Genomic DNA, 16740 nt, shown 5'->3' on the forward strand with positions numbered 1-16740 from the left:
GCCGAAGATAACGACCGGCGGAAGGCGGCGAGTGATGGTTTATGCGAAGAAAAAAGGTGGTCTGAAGTGTAAGATGAGAGAGCAAGAGTAGAGAATTGGGAGAATTTTAGGGTTTCAGTTTTAGAGAGAGGCGAGAGTTTGAGAGAATAGATTAGGGTTTCTGAAAATTAGTTTATAAACCAACACAAAACGTTGTGTTTTGTGTATCTGAACTCACACATGACCCAGCCTCTAGAAGCTTCCCACACGTGCGAATCCTGAGTAAAACGACGTCATTTTACTTCTACGGTTATTCCGGTTAAATCGGTCAACCGAACCTAGAAACGTCCATTTATCAAATATCAAATAATCCCCTAACCTACACCCAAACTACACTGTTTTACCGAGTTGACCAAATCAAACCTTCAATTTTGGTTCGGTCCGGTTAGTTCGCACAATTCGGTTTCTGCTCTCCCCTAGTTGTTGACCGGATGGTTTGATTACATTTTGTGTGGTTAGATTGTGCTTTGGTTAGATTAATTTTGGTTTTGTTAAATTAAGGGTGTTTTGGGGTTTTAAAATATTTTTGGATTTATAATGACGTGGCGCTGTCAATTTTTTTTCTTTTCGCGCTGCCAGCCGCCAAATTTTTTTGTAGGAATAATTTTGTCCATAAATACCGTGAATGAGCGCCGACGTAAAATTCGGAGGGTTTAGTAACTATTTTAAAAATATAGGAGATTTAGTGAAGGTTGAGGTAAAGGTCGGGAGAATTATTAGCCATGGAATTAAGTATTTACTGAGTTATTGGATTCTTTTATTTTTGTCCGAAGAAATGCTCATTCAAGAACATTTAAACTTTGTCTCTTTTACTAGACGTGTTTAATTTAATCTGAATAGCATAATGATGAAGTATCTATAATTGGCCTGGATTTAATTTTTCTATTATTGTTTCTTTCATGTTTATTCAAACGACTATATCATTATCAGTGACAGCTATATTTTTCTTTCATTATGATTATTGGTTTCCATTGCCATTTCTGAAAGACAAGAATTAATATATGAAAACTATTTTATAGCCCATTATTTCAACATATCTTCTATAACTCTTCTTACAAGTTACATGATGTTATTTTATTTGTCTAGTTCTCTTCTAAATATATATCTATATTTTAAAATCAACTTTTAATTCATCTATTCTTTTACTACCATATCAGATGGATAAGAAAGACGAATTTAAAAAAAATTATATGACATTACTCTTAATATATACTAGTAGATTAAAAATTATCTTAAAGCAATGTATCTCAAATTCGAATGAATTAACCACACAATACTGTATAAAATTTACAGAGATTTTTAGGTAGACTCAGTCTATCACGTTATTCGTGGACTAAACCTATCACATTATGACACGTTATTAAAATAGTGGCACTATCGTAATTTTATTTATTATCTTTTTACACTTTTGAATAATAATATTACGATAGTGCCATTATTTTAATGACGTATCATAATATGATAGGTTTAGTCCATAGATGACGTGATGGACCGAGTCTATCTAAAATTTCTCATGAAACGTAATTGCAATTTCTTGCAGCATAAGAAGGGGTAAATATGTAATTTTAACTCACACAACTATTAATTAGTTGGCAACAGCAAAGGTAATTCATGAAAAATTTTCCACAGTAATATTTTAAAAATCAAATCGATGACCAAGATGGTATAGCACCGATTCATGATTCAACCTATTCAATAATTGATCCGATTAAATACAAATAAATATATATATACATTGAGAATTAGTAAATTGATCGTACCTTAACTAGTAAATAAAGACTCGAACAACTCTTACGATTTAATCAACACTATTCTGTTTTTGTAATTCTTTTTCCGGTACAAAAAGATTGAGTGACCTTTGATTTGCGGTTGAACTGGTTAAACAGGCAATCCGGTTCGGTTCTTAAAACACGAATTTACTGTAAAAAAATAAAAAAATAAAGACTGATATTCATATATGGTATCCTATATTTTTGCTATATAAATTTAGGGCACAGAAAGAACAATTATTTCTTGCAAGTTTATAGCATATCCTTTAAAGGTTAGTATAGAAAAAAGATTAATGTATTTCCTTTAATAGTTGAAGTTGATAGATTTGTTAACCTAATTTTGCAGGTGAAGATGGAGGAGTACAATGAGTTGGAAGGATTATTACCAATATGGCCTTCATCAACTAATTCATTTCTCAAACAAAATGAGTTACCATCGGTGGCCGATCCAAAAAAACTTAAACGGTGATTAATATTTTGGACTATAGTTTTTGATATTAATATTAAATTATTTGATGTTGTTTTAGTAATGAAAAAAGTAATGCAGAATCATATCCAATCGAGTTTCTGCCCAGAAATCAAGAATGAAGAAGCTTCATTATGTGAGTGAAATGGAAGCAAAAGTAAAAGCTTTAGAGGTGAATATATATATACTTTCTTTTTTGTCAAATATTTCTAAAAAGAAAGTCAGCCTTTATGAAATTTTATAAATCGATCCAAAATTTTATAAATTTTTAAATATTTTAAGATTTGATAGTTTCGTTGAAAATTTATTTAAAAAAATTTCAATCAATTTAACTGTCAATTTTTTAATCTCTGTATAATTAAGTTAATATTCATGTTGCATTTTTGTGTTTATTTTCAGCTTCAAACTTGGTTTTTCTTCAACTATTAAAAGTTAGAAAGATTATAATTAGATTTTATTTGTTTTTAATTTTTTTAAAATTAAAAATTAAATTCTACAATTTTAAAAATAGATTATACTAACTAAGAAGTTAGTACAAAAATTTAATTAAAAGTTTTAGATAATTAAACTAAATGGAAATAAATTGAACATATTTATAAATTTTTTATTAAATTAAAATATGTTTACTAACTTTAATATTTTAAAATAAATCTATACAAAATTGAAAACATTTGAGTTTTTTTAAGGATTAATTGTTTCTACATAAAATGTATGTACTTGTATGAAGGCTGAAATAGCAGTTCTCCAACCCCAAGTGCTCATGTTTACAACTCAACAACAGCTTTTACAAATGGAGCAAAAATCACTTCATCACCAACTCTCTGCTCGTACCAACACCAAGCTCCTCAAAGATGGTAAATTCATCCACCACTCTTTTTCTCTCTCTCTATTTGGGCAATTGATTTCAAAAGTATTCAAACTATCGGATTTAGACTTTGATTCCGTTTCAATTTGGTTATTAAAATTTTAATTTTATTACAATAGAGATTTTTTGCTCAAAATATGATGTGGCAACCAGGTTTACCACGTGGTCCGTGGTATAACCACTTAATGAATAAGAGGAACATTTTTTCTCTTTAATAAAAAAATTACTAATATTTTTAAATAAATTTTCTTAAGATTTATCATATTATTTAAAAAATCAGTACGTATTGACCTCTTTATGTTAATAAATTTTAAATTTTATATATTATATGAAAAACAATTCTAATTTGTCCTTTTTAATTTCAATTTTTTGCTATGCCACTAGACGTCTCAATCGCTTTTTTCTTCTATTTTTCTAAAAAGTTGTTACTAATGCACAATTCAATTTTGCATATAGTTTTTTCAATCAAATAATGCATACATGTCAAGTTTTTAGATAAAATAATAAAATAAAATCTGACTGTCATGTATGTATTTTTAATCAGAAAAACTTTCTGTTGAAACGAAAAAATGAAATAAATTAAAATTTGGTGGCCAAAATATAAAAGATGTGAAAGTTTGAATACCGGCAAGATTAAATTATCCTTCTAAAGTAATATTATTATGCCTAAATTACCAAAAAAAACCCACCTTTTAGCCCCTTTTCAAATGCACCTTGACGTTACAATTTTGACAGTTGCATCCTAATTCGCACCTTTGGTTTTCAATTCGACCCTCAAATACTAAATTGATCTCTTTATCATTTGAAAAAAGTTAAAATAAGTCATCCATATTTAACTTTTTATGTGGAAAAGAGTTCAAACGAGTACTTTATAAGGGTTTTTATGAATTTTTTCCGAGTGAAAAAAGTCCAATTTGATTTTGAGGGTGGAATTGAAACCCAAAGGTGCGAATTAGGGTGCAACTGATAAAATTGCAACGTCAGGTTGCAACTGAAAAGGGGCTAAAAGGTGAGGGTTTTTTTTTGTGATTAAGCCTATTATTATTCAATTTTTGCAGCTGAAATTGAAGAAAATAAAGCGCAACTCAACACACTGAGGGAACTCCATTTATCGCAACATCAACAATTTTCATGGAGTCAACCACAATTTTCTATGAATTCAAATTTATGTATCAATGAAACTACTGCTCACCATCTGTGATCTTCTCATTCTTTTTTCTTTTTATTATCTATATTCAATTCTTTAAATGCATTTCTTTTCTTCAATTCAAGAGAAACTGTTGACATCGGCCCAAAAACATGGCTATCAAAGTGATGGGCTGCCAAGGAAGAGAGCATAATGGGCTGTAATGAGATTGGGCCCATATTAGCTATTTTTTATTGCCTTTTTATTTTCAGCTGAGTTAGACTTTTAGTCTTATCAGGTTAGGGTTTAATTAAGTGTTTTAGTTTTAATTCGCTTCTTTTTCCTATTATTAGGAGATTTGTCCCTATAAATAGTGCTTTTATCAAATTAATAAAGTCTACACAATTTCATCAAAAAACACAAATCAAAGCTCAGGCTTTTCTATCTTAATCTCCGGATTAAACCCTTAACTTAGGAGTAGTTGGAAATCAATCCCGCTTAGGTTTCTGAACCTCCGGAGCGATACTAGTAATTTTAGTTTAATTGGTTACTATTGTTCTTTTGTGTGACTTGATTGAAATTCGAGTTTCCGATTAAAGCATCAAACCGAAACAGTTCCCATTATCAAATTCAAAGATTTGAGTTTGGAAGTTTTTCCTGCGAACATCTTTTGGCGACTTCACTGGGGACGCGTTTATGGTTAGCACAAAAATCGGAACACTGAAAGACGATCCGAGATACACTAGATCGGTTACCCGAGAGTTACAAGAGAGAAAACGGTTGTTCCCCGGCAATTACGATTCAGATATTGAAGAAATAATGGCCAAAGATAAAACGACCGCGACCACTCAAAAAACTACGATCTCGCTAGAGACCGTATCTGAAAATTCGGCCAAAGATCCTTCTTCGAGACAAGAAGATGATTCGGCCGATTATTCACGAGACCTACCACCAAGTCGTCCGTCTCTCACGCATGCCGATTTTACCTCTATGCGAAATGAAATTGCTGGAGAAAATCGGCTCATGTTCGACGGAGTTATGAATCAAATGGCGTCGGTGATCAAGACAATGATGACCGATCATGCAGTCTTGCAGCGAGAGATCAGAGCAGATGTCAAATCCATGTCAAACGCAATAGAAAGTATGGCCAAAATCATGACTGGACAACACATTGCGGAGACGACCAACCGAAGGGTTGATCTCATTCAACCGCCGATCCGAGCTAATTCACAAAACCCGCAGGCCGATCCAACCCAGTCGTCGGCTAGATCGGGAATGCATTATGGATCGGTGAAGATCTTGTCACGAGACGATATTGAAACAAGTCTCGCAAGTGAACATGTTTCACAGAGACCTGGCAAAGAAGTGGCGAGCGAACCTCTTATAAATTTGCAGAACCCTGTGAAGGAAAACTCTTCTTACATATCAGCAAAGGGAGAGGATGGAGTATATGATCGAGCCCAACTTTTAGATGAACTGGAAAGATTGGGCGTTGATTGCAGGCCGATACCTCGGCCATCATATGTTAAGCCATACCCTGATTGGATCGACAAATTATATCCATTCCCAAGAGGATATAAGGTCCCAGAATTTAGTCTTTTCTCTGGAGAGGAAAAAGGGAAATCGACAGTCAAGCACATTGCCAGGTTTTCCGCGCAATGTGGAGAAGCGGGAGCACATGATTTTTGGAAGTTGAGGCTATTCGCTAGTTCACTAACAAAAATGGCGTTCACATGGTATTCACATCTAACGCCAGGTTCGATCGGCACATGGAAAGATCTCGAGGAGAAATTCCATGAAGAGTTTTATCGTGCCCCACCCGATGTCACGTTGGCCGATCTAGCTCGCATTTCTCAACTGCCAAACGAATCCATGAAAAAATACATATCAAGGTTCCGCAATTTGAGAACCCGCTGCCAAACCAGCATTGCCGAGTCGGATTGCGTTCCCATGGTGATCAAAGGAATGGACTTCGCAATGAGGGAGCATTTCGAGGGACATCGTTTCAGAGATTTGTTTGAGCTCACTAATCGAGTGACCAGCTATGAAAGGCTCTTGGTGGAGAAAGAACAGAGGAGAGGTTCGTCAAAAGGAACTTACTATAGAGATCAACTCGATGTGGCCGTCGTCACGGACGATAGCGATTGCGAGTCTGATGAAGATATTTGCATGGCTGAATTCCTAGCGAAAAAACCACAAGAGTGCTCGGCTTTGAGAAAGCCAGGATTTCAGAAGAAGAATAAAAGCGCCGCCATTCAGAAAGATTATTCCTTCGATTTAACAAAGGCGGACGAAATATTTGATGCCTTGCTCAAAGACGATCAGATAATTCTGGGAGAAGGTCACGTAATTCCTCCAGCAGACCAAAGGGTTGGAAAAGAGTATTGCAAATATCACAACTCTTGGAGACATAGCACAAATAACTGTGTTATCTTCCGAAATGTGATTCAAAAAGCAATAACCGAAGGCAAACTTTTATTCCCAACCAAAAAGGAGGCCGAAGCAAAATGTATTACCATTAATACGATTCGGCCAAATTTCGAGCGAGCATTGAGGAGCGGACGTGTGTTGGAAAAATGGGACCCGAAGAAACCAAAGTTTCGGGTAGAAGAGAAGCAGGTGTGGAAACCGCGCCTCAAGAATGAGACGTCCAATAAGAGCGTGTTTGAGCGAATATCTGAAGTCCAATGCCCTTCATGCAAGACCTGTTTCAAAGCGGAACACAATATGTGTCGAGCCAATCCTAAGACATTTAAACCAAAGGCTCCGACGAGAGAATGGAAGAAGCATGAACCTAAAAGGGAAGAAGGAGTCACGGTTTTCAGAAGAATGTTTCGGCCCACAGAGGAACAACCTCATTTGAGCAAGACTCAAAAACGGCGTATGCAAAGGATGAGGCAAGATTCCCGAAAGTTAGCCGATTCAAAAATGAAGCAGGGATCGCCAACAGCTGGAGACTTTCTACCGGTTAAAAGGCGACTGGCGTTCCTAAACGAATCAGCTGGTCGCATGGGCGATCACGACACGCTCAATCGCAAAGATAATACCATAGATCATTGCGAGCCAGCTATTAATGTTCCTATGTCTCCAGTGAAGAAGATCAGAAAGATCTGGGTAGAGAAAAAGTCTACGAAGCCGATCGAGCAGCAAAAAATGACGACCAACGAGTTGGTGATCGCCGATGAACCTAAAACACCCAAGCTGTCATACAAAGACGTGGTCATTTCAACAACCGATGGTCAATTGCGAGCCAGGGGTGTTAGGGAGATGCCACATGAGGTTCATGTCATTACTTTGCCTGAGTCATTTCGGTGCAAGCCCGGACAGAAAGGCATCTTAGATGGAGATGTGGTTGTGCCCGAAGAAATCAGCGCTGAAAAATCAGCCGTTGTGTCTCTCAGCAAACCGCCACAACGGATGACAAGACATATTCGGCCCTTGTATATAAAGGCCGATGTTAATAGCATCCCAGTTAATAGAGTACTCATTGACAATGGAGCTGGAGTTAACATATTGCCCGCCAAAATGCTTAAAAAATTAGGTATCAATCGCGATGAGCTGGAGCCAACTGATGTTTATATGACCGATTTTGGGGGAGGCGAGACGCCAGCAGAGGGTTACATAACCTTGAAAACTAGGATCGGTCGAGTCGAAACCGAAGAAGGATTTTTTGTTGTCAACGCAAGGAGTAATTACAACATTTTACTCGGACGAGATTGGATCCACTCCAATATGTGCATTCCGTCAACAATGCACCAAATGTTGATAATGTGGCGCGAAGATGGAATAGCAGAAGTTGTGCAAGGCGACCCGAACCCGTTCGGAGAAGATTCTAATTGTTTAGAGGCACTGCTGTATGATGATCAAGTGAAAGACATACAATCATTGAGTGCGAAACGCAACACCACCCCACGGATCGTCTTAAATTCGGATCGGCCTATGACAGTCACACTCGGGGGCAAAGGCCGATCGTCAATAATACATAAGTCCAATGATTAGTAAACATGAGATAATTAGAGAGAAAGTTCGCATGCTTTCCGAAAATTATGCGGTGCGATCAGCGGAGTGTATCTACGAAGATGAAGGACAAGATCCGACAAGGGCCCTTCAAATTGTCGATTTACAAATAGCGTCGAGCAAATTGGATGACGATCCTGCTCAGGTGCAAGACACGCTGATAGAAGTTGGCATGGGATCCGGAGTACAAACCAAGCCTATGTTTATCAGTGATCAGTTTGATAAAGAGACGGTTGATAGACTAATCGCTTTATTGCGAGAATTCAAAGATTGTTTCGCGTGGTCGTATGAAGAAATGCCAGGATTGGACCGATCCGTTGTTGAACATAAGTTACCACTAAAGACTGGTTTCAAGTCGTTTCGGCAGCCTCCGAGACGTATGTCAAAAGAAGTGGAAACACTAGTTCATGACGAAATTAGACGGCTCGAAGCAGCCGGATTTATCAGAGAAGCCAAATATACAGAGTGGTTATCTAACATTGTCCCAGTCATGAAGAAGAATGGTAAATTGAGAGTTTGTGTCGATTTCAGGAACTTAAATTTAGCCACGCCGAAAGACGAGTATCCAATGCCCATTGCAGATATGATGGTTGATGGCGCGGCCGGGCACACCATTTTAAGTTTCCTCGATGCGCACTCTGGTTATAATCAGTCCCAATCAACGAAAAAGATGTATCCAAAACAGCATTTCGTTGTCCAGGGCCGATCGGCGCATACGAATGGGTTGTTATGCCTTTCGGCCTAAAGAATGCTGGGGCCACTTATCAGAGAGCGATGAATAAAATTTTTGCAGGTTTGGATTGTCTGGAAATTTATATAGATGATGTGGTCATCAAGTCACAGACCAGCGAACAACATTTAACCAACCTGAGAGAAACCTTTGTCAGAATGAGAGAAAATGGCTTGAAGATGAATCCTTTAAAATGTGCATTCGGTGTATCAGCTGGTAACTTCCTAGGTTTTCTAGTTCACCAAAGGGGGGTAGAAGTTGATAAAAACAAAGCGCAGGCGATCATAAATGCTGAACCTCCTAAAACTAAGAAGCAACTTCAGAGATTGATCGGCAAATTAATTTTTTGAGACGATTCATTTCAAACACAGCGGGCCGATTAAGAAGTTGGAGAACATTACTGAAGGCCGGAGAAACATCTCAGTTCGTTTGGACAGAAGAGCAACAAAAAGTCTTTGACGAGATCAAGACTTATTTAGTCAAGCCTCCAGTCATGATGCCCCCTAAGCAGGGACAGCCGTTATTGTTATATATTTCGGCAGCCCACGAATCGTTAGGATGCATGTTGGCACAAGAAGATCAAGGAGTCGAAAGATCGGTTTATTATCTGAGTAAAAGCCTAACTGACACAGAAATTCGATATTCTACTATCGAGAAGCTATGTCTGTGTCTTTATTTTACATGCTGTAAATTAAGATATTACATGCTTCCGGTAGTGGTATATGTTTTATCTCAAACGGATGTGATCAAATACATTCTGTCTCGACCTTATCTGAGAAATCGGCTTGGAAAATGGTCTATTGCAATGTCAGAATTCACTTTAGTATATGTTCCACAAAAAGCCGTTAAGGACAAGCACTAGCAGATTTTTTAGCCGATCATCCCAACGTCCTGATCAAGGAGGTAGTTTGCTTCGATCTAATTCCGTGGAAGCTTTGGTTTGACGGATCTAAAACTAATAAAGGGGCAGGTGCAGGGATATTAATTGTCTCGCCGCAAGACTTGGTTTTTCGAATGTCCTTTTCACTAACATTCCAATGCACTAATAATCAAGCGGAGTACGAAGCGCTGATCATTGGATTGGAAGTCCTGGCCGAGCTAGGAGCTAAAGCGATTCAAGTAAAAGGAGACTCCTTGTTAGTTATTAAGCAAGTTATTGGCGAATTCAAATGCGAATCAGACGTCTTGATTAAGTACTGCAAGAAAGCCAAACACCTCATGGATGGTTTCTCCGAAACATGGATAGAGTTCGCGGAAAGAGCAGAAAATGAAGAGGCGAACAACTTAACCCAGCATGGAAGTGGATACAAAATCATGGCAGGTTTTGAGGTTATTGAGAGAACAACGCCTTGTCTTCACACTGGGGGCATAATACCAGATGATTGCAGATTGGCATATCACTTGGACACGACAGCCGATTGGAGGAAAGAATTGATCGACTGGTTTAGACATCCAGACCCGACGAATCGGCGAATCAAAATGTTGGCCACCAACTATGTGGTTCTAGCTGACGAATTGTACAAACGATGTCGTGAAGGTCTATTGTTCAGTTGTGTAGGACCAAAAGAAGCTATGTTGGTAATGGCTGAAGTTCATGAAGGAATCTCGGGGGCACATCAAGCTGGGCCAAGAATGAGGTGGTTAATACACAAATACGGCTTTTATTGGCCGAAAATGGAACAAGATTGTATCCGGTACGCCAAAGGATGTGAAGCTTGTCAAAAATTTGGACCGGTTCAACACGTTCTAGCAGACGTATTACATTCGATCATCAAGCCATGGCCATTTAGAGGATGGGCAGTAGACCTGATCGGCAAAATTTACCCACCATCGGCGAAAGGACATACTTTCGTGATCGTCGCGACAGACTATTTCACGAAATGGGTAGAAGTCAAGCCGTTGAAATCGCCAACACAAGACGAAGTAATCAAATTTTTCAAAGAAAATTTGATTCATCGACATGGCCTTCCAGAAACTATTACGACCGATCAAGGAACTATGTTTACTGGATCGGACACTATAGCTTTCTCGAAAGAGTACGGTTTTAAAATGATACATTCTACACCGTATTATGCCCAAGCGAATGGACAAGCAGAAGCTACAAACAAATCTATAAAGAACTGTCTGTCCAAAATGATCGAAGAAAACCCAAACCAATGGCATAGAATTTTGTCCGAAGTCGTTTGGGGGAACAGAATATCCCAGAAATCAGCCACCGGCACATCTCCATTCCGTTTGGTGTATGGATATGACGCAATGTTGCCTATGGAGCTTGTGGTACATTCTGTACGACGAAAGAGACAACATACGATCTTAAAAGATGATTATGCCGATAAAATAATCTTAGAAGCATTAGATCTCGATGAAGAAAGATTGGAAGCACTTGACCATTTAGAAGCGCAAAAAAGGCGAGTCGAAAGATCGTACAATAAACGAGTCAAGAGTAAAATTTTCAAGGTTGGAGATCTAGTATGGAAAGCAATTTTACCACTGGGGCATAAAGATCGACGTCTTGGAAAATGGAGCCCGAATTGGGAAGGACCATTTCAAATAATACAAGTCTTGTTAAGTGGCGCTTATGTCTTGACAGATATAGATGGAGAGGTGCATAACAGGTCAATTAATGGTCAATACCTCAAAAAATACGTTCCTAGTTGCTGGGAGGGTATAAATAAGGAAACCTTCCGAGACGATATGGAGTGATCCCCTTACAGGCAAAACGACATAAGGTCTTTTGATCGGCCGAAACGATATTTTATAAGTTCTTGGGTGGCCGATTAAACCTGTTGCGACCATTGGAAACTTTTTAAATGTCGAGCAATCACTATCTATGTTTCGGAAATCCAGCCGAATAAAAGATGTAAACAAAAAGAAATGAATAAAATTATTTATTGTTCGGCAAATTATTATTCTTTTGCACCAAAGATCATGAATATAATCCTGTTGATTGGCCGATAGAAACCATCGGCCAAAAAAGTTTTTAACACAGATCGGCCTTGTTGATCGACCTTATTGGCAATCAAAAAAGTCAATATGTTTCTTTTTAGTTTTTCGCTGTCTTGAACAGTTGAATAAAACGAAATTAAACATCATATGCCGATCTAGTTTACAAACACTAAAACACATGGTTTGTCAAAATCCAGGATAATACTTGTTCAAACTACGGCAAAATAAACATTTTTGGTTGCAAACACAAAAAACAGAAATGTTATCAAACTCATACAACGCCGATCACACGGCATTAAAAAGATCACCGACCAAGTTCCTCATCTCACTATATCCCTTGCAAGCATCGTCATACTTGGCTTGATCGGCCTTCAGCTCATCCTTGATAGAAGATCGGCGCGCAATGAGTTGTTTCGCCTCGGTTACAGTCGATGTGAACTTAGCTTTCACTGGTAGATGAAGTTCTTCCTTGATTGCCAGCTCTCTTTAAAGTTCTTCAATCTTGTTGCGCAACTCTTGTATCGCCTGGGTCGAAGCATCAACTTCAGGAGCCATTTTCTTCGCCTATTCACGAAGACGGTCGATCTTCCCATCTGCTTCCTCCTTCTTCTTTTTCTTGCTCTCATAAGAACGGCGTATAGACCCGCAAGACTCAAGTGTTTCTTTGATAGCTAAAAAGTCGCTGTTAGCAACAGCTATGGCCGAATGACCATTGGGGTTGATGAGATCGGTGTTCGGAAATTTGGCTAAGAGAGAGACCGCCGATCGCAATTACTCCATGTCTTGATCATTCTCAAAAACCTTCAATCCTTTTGGCTTCAAACGACGGATCACTTCAATTTTGGCATCAAGTAGAAGGAGAGAGTCATCAGGCTCACCGGATTGATCACTACAATCAGAAGTGAGGTCGTCTTCTTGTAACGAAGTTTCTTTCTCGACGTCAGAATTTAGGATATCATCCAATTCTTCAAGAGCTGTCTTCTGCAAGAACGAAAAATCCAAACAATTGTCAAGCGAAGTACTTAATACAAAGGATTGCAATATTGGAAATATAAACATAAAAACGTACCACTTGCGCCGAAGCAGCAGATGAAGGATGACTTGGAACGATCGGCACAGTGGGAGATCGGTTGATGGTCTTGGTCGACGACGAAGTGCGAGTGCGAATGGTGATCTTGGTCTGATTGCTCTTTTGTTGCTGCGGTTCAGAAGCAGGCCGGATAGGAGACGAACCGTCAATCGGCAGCAAGTCATCTTCCTCAACTAAATTGCGCACCACGGGAATTGGGATGGTTGGACGGTCAGAAGGAGAACCGAAATCAAACGGTATATCATCTTCGTCGATCAAATGAGGAGTGGCGTTAGCAACGGTCTTGAGAGCTTTCGGTTTCACGGCAGCCTTCTTTGGTTTACCACCAGTGTGAATCGGACGTTTCTTGGTTGTGAGGTTGCTTCCGAAGTCGATCTCGTCGCGAGAGATTTGTTCTTAATGGTCTCGGTAGCTGCATATGCATTTTTGATCATAAGTAAAAGTTGAACAAGTTTATAAAAAATAAAATAACGAAATTTACCTTGATCGACATCATTACCTTTCGCTTTCTTGGATGGATCGCCCTGCAAAAGAAAAACATCTTCGTGAGAAGCTTTTCGTTTAATGGGAGGAAGATAAAAGTCATGGCGAGCCAACACTTCTTCAGCCGAATGGATGAAATATCGGTTGATAAAATCTTTCCACCAAGAGTCGAATGCAGGATCGGCTAGGGGTTGGCTCTCAGGGTACGGGATAGTCTTGCACTGAACGAGATATTGTTTATTCAACAAAAACAACTCTTGGATGTCGATCATATTCGCTAGTTTCGGTCTGGAATGATCTCGTAGGTTCCAATCAATTTGAAGTGGGCAAGGCAAGCCTTGAGGCCGACCGAACTGACGAGCATAGTAGTGCGCAAAATATCCCTCACAACCACTAGACAAGTACGTGAGTCCAAGAAACAAATTCCTGGCTCGAAATGCACTCATCCAATTGACCCACCAAGAATTCTTTTTCTCTTGATTTACTACGCGAAGATCGGTTCTGAATCCATATCCGAGCCACAAAGGAGGAAACGTCAGTAATGGGCAAAACAGCTCCGGAGATCGGCTGTCCGTATCATAGAAGAATCTGATGATCTGATCGATAGTAGACATGAGCGGTCGGCATTGTAGCAAGGTAAATCCATGACATGAACCTTCAACACGGTCTGTAATTTGCATTAATTCTGGAAAATACATGGTTAACCACATCTGAAGTACCCAAATTGGACCACTCGGAACTTTATGCGAGCTCGGATCGGTACATGGAATCATCTCGTGCAAACCACGGTAAATCGATGCCAATATAAATTCTCCAAGGTTCAGGTTCACTCCGTCAGCGAGTGCGACAGCGATCCGTTGGTATTCTTTAGTCACCTTATAAGCTGTAGAACATACCACGAATTTACAAAGGAAATAAGTGAGAAAAGCAATATGTTCTTCGCGATCTGGAACAGTGGAGGTTTGTTGGCGATCTTTCAGGAATCTACCAAAATTCAGAGACGACCGTGCCGGACCCGTATCAGGCGTAGAAGAAGTGGGAGATAGTTCTGGAGTGATCCTGTGACCGGAGATAGGCACGTTAAGCATGCATGAAATGTCTAACAAGGTGATTGACATTGGGCCAAATCTGAAAGCAAACCCATTGATTGAACGAGACCAAAATAAAGCCGATCCCAGCAAATAATGTCTATAACACGACATATCTATCTGTGCAAGCGTAATAAGATCGGCAATACCAGCAGTAACCCAAGAGGCTTCATAAAAAGGTTTCAATCTAGCTACCCACAGCTTGAAGTTTGAAGAAGGGTTTGGCCAGTTTCTGAATTGTTCACCAATCCATACGGAGGCGTGGTGATCGGCCACAAAACGTGGCGGACAGCGGTCATGGAACGGGAGAGCAATTTCACACAATGGAGATGGTTGTTTAAGTAAAGGGCCGACATAAGTTTTATGGTTTTCGGATAGGATTAATACCTTTGCAATTGCGGTTGATGCTTCTTCACGATGGCGAGAGATCTTGTCATGAACCTTTGCGGTGATGTCCGGATCGACACGAGCCATCCTAGGAAATAAGAAAGCCAGCACTTGAAGATCGGCGCCGGCGATGGCTTGCAAGGTTTGAAAACTTGTTTCGGCGAGAATCTGCAAAAAAGATAAGAGGATCGGCAGGCATGATGATTGGCATATGATGTAAGTGCTAGTCTACAAAACAAATGAGAAGATCGGCGTTACTTACAAGACGGATGGAGGCTCGGCGACGGTTTGATACGGAGAAAGGGATGCGATCGGCAAGTGGCGTCCAAAAATCAATGATCGACGTGATGGTCGGCAGATGTGAGCAACAATTAGATCGGCAATGACTGGAAGCGACAAGTTGATCGACGCGGTTGAAGGGAATGATCGGCAAATGATCTTCGGTTTGATGATAGAGGTCGCTACGGGTTGGCTCGGTGGAGACAAACGGCGAAGCTTTGGCTTGGCGGACGTGATGATCGGCGATGAGGCTGGCTCGGTGAAGTACTCGGATGATCGGCAGAAGGTGTTCAACGGCTTGATGATGGATATCGTTACGCGTTGGCTCGGTGGGGACAAGCAGCGAAGACTGATCGACAAGAATGATGGCAGAGATTGCGGCTGGACAGGGATCGCGGCGTGATGATCGGCGAAAGCTTGGATAACGGGTTGATGACAGGTCGGGTACGTGATGATCGGCGATGGGTTTTGTTCGGCAGGATGCGAAGATCGGCAAAGCTGCTAACCCTGTGATGATCGGCGGAGATTTGCTTTAGGGTTTAGTAAAAAGAAATTGAGAGTTTCCTCTTATAGAGTCCAAAATGAGGATGTTGAAGGATCATAAGAGGAAATAGATGCTTGGAGATGGGCCTCTTTTTAAAGAACAAGCCTATGATTTAAACAATATAAGCTTGTTGGGGGCATTGTTGACATCGGCCCAAAAACATGGCTATCAAAGTGATGGGCTGCCAAGAAAGAGAGCATAATGGGCTGTAATGGGATTGGGCCCATATTAGCTATTTTTTATTGCCTTTTTATTTTCAGCTGAGTTAGACTTTTAGTCTTATCAGGTTAGGGTTTAATTAAGTGTTTTAGTTTTAATTCGCTTCTTTTTCCTATTATTAGGGGATTTGTCCCTATAAATAGTGATTTTATCAAATTAATAAAGTCTACACAATTTCATCAAAAAACACAAATCAAAACTCAGGCTTTTCTATCTTAATCTCCGGATTAAACCCTTAACTTAGGAGTAGTTGGAAATCAATCCCGCTTAGGTTTCTAAACCTCCGGAGCGATACTAGTAATTTTAGTTTAATTGGTTACTATTGTTCTTTTGTGTGACTTGATTGAAATTCGAGTTTCCGATTAAAGCATCAAACCGAAACAGTTCCCATTATCAAATTCAAAGATTTGAGTTTGGAAGTTTTTCCTGCGAACAGAAACATATATGGTAAATAGTAGAGATGGAAAATCAGTGTGTTGAATCGTGATAACGTACTAGAGGCGAAACAATCTCAAAATCATAAATATAACTAAATCCAACAAAATGATAAGTCTGGCCCAAAAGCTCGATTGGAGATAAAAATCCATACATCTGTAATAGGGCGATCTGACTTTCAAAATACAAAATGCCAGCCTCATACTAATAAACCCTGAAAATCATAAAGGCAATCATTACGGGATACCAAGATAGAG

General features: G+C 39.3%; 1 protein-coding gene across 1 annotated transcript; it reads left to right on the forward strand.

Annotated features, from left to right (window-relative positions):
• The first annotated feature begins 2157 nt into the window (after positions 1–2157).
• Positions 2158–4598, forward strand: LOC126668539 (basic leucine zipper 34). The gene is made up of 4 exons (XM_050361728.2): positions 2158–2273; positions 2356–2446; positions 3002–3128; positions 4198–4598. The coding sequence occupies exons 1-4, from the start codon at positions 2161–2163 to the stop codon at positions 4338–4340; spliced, it is 474 nt and encodes a 157-aa protein (XP_050217685.2). The 5' UTR covers positions 2158–2160; the 3' UTR covers positions 4341–4598.
• Positions 4599–16740: the final 12142 nt, after the last annotated feature.

This window comes from Mercurialis annua, linkage group LG2 (assembly GCF_937616625.2).
Source record: "Mercurialis annua linkage group LG2, ddMerAnnu1.2, whole genome shotgun sequence".
Lineage (NCBI taxonomy): Eukaryota > Viridiplantae > Streptophyta > Magnoliopsida > Malpighiales > Euphorbiaceae > Mercurialis > Mercurialis annua.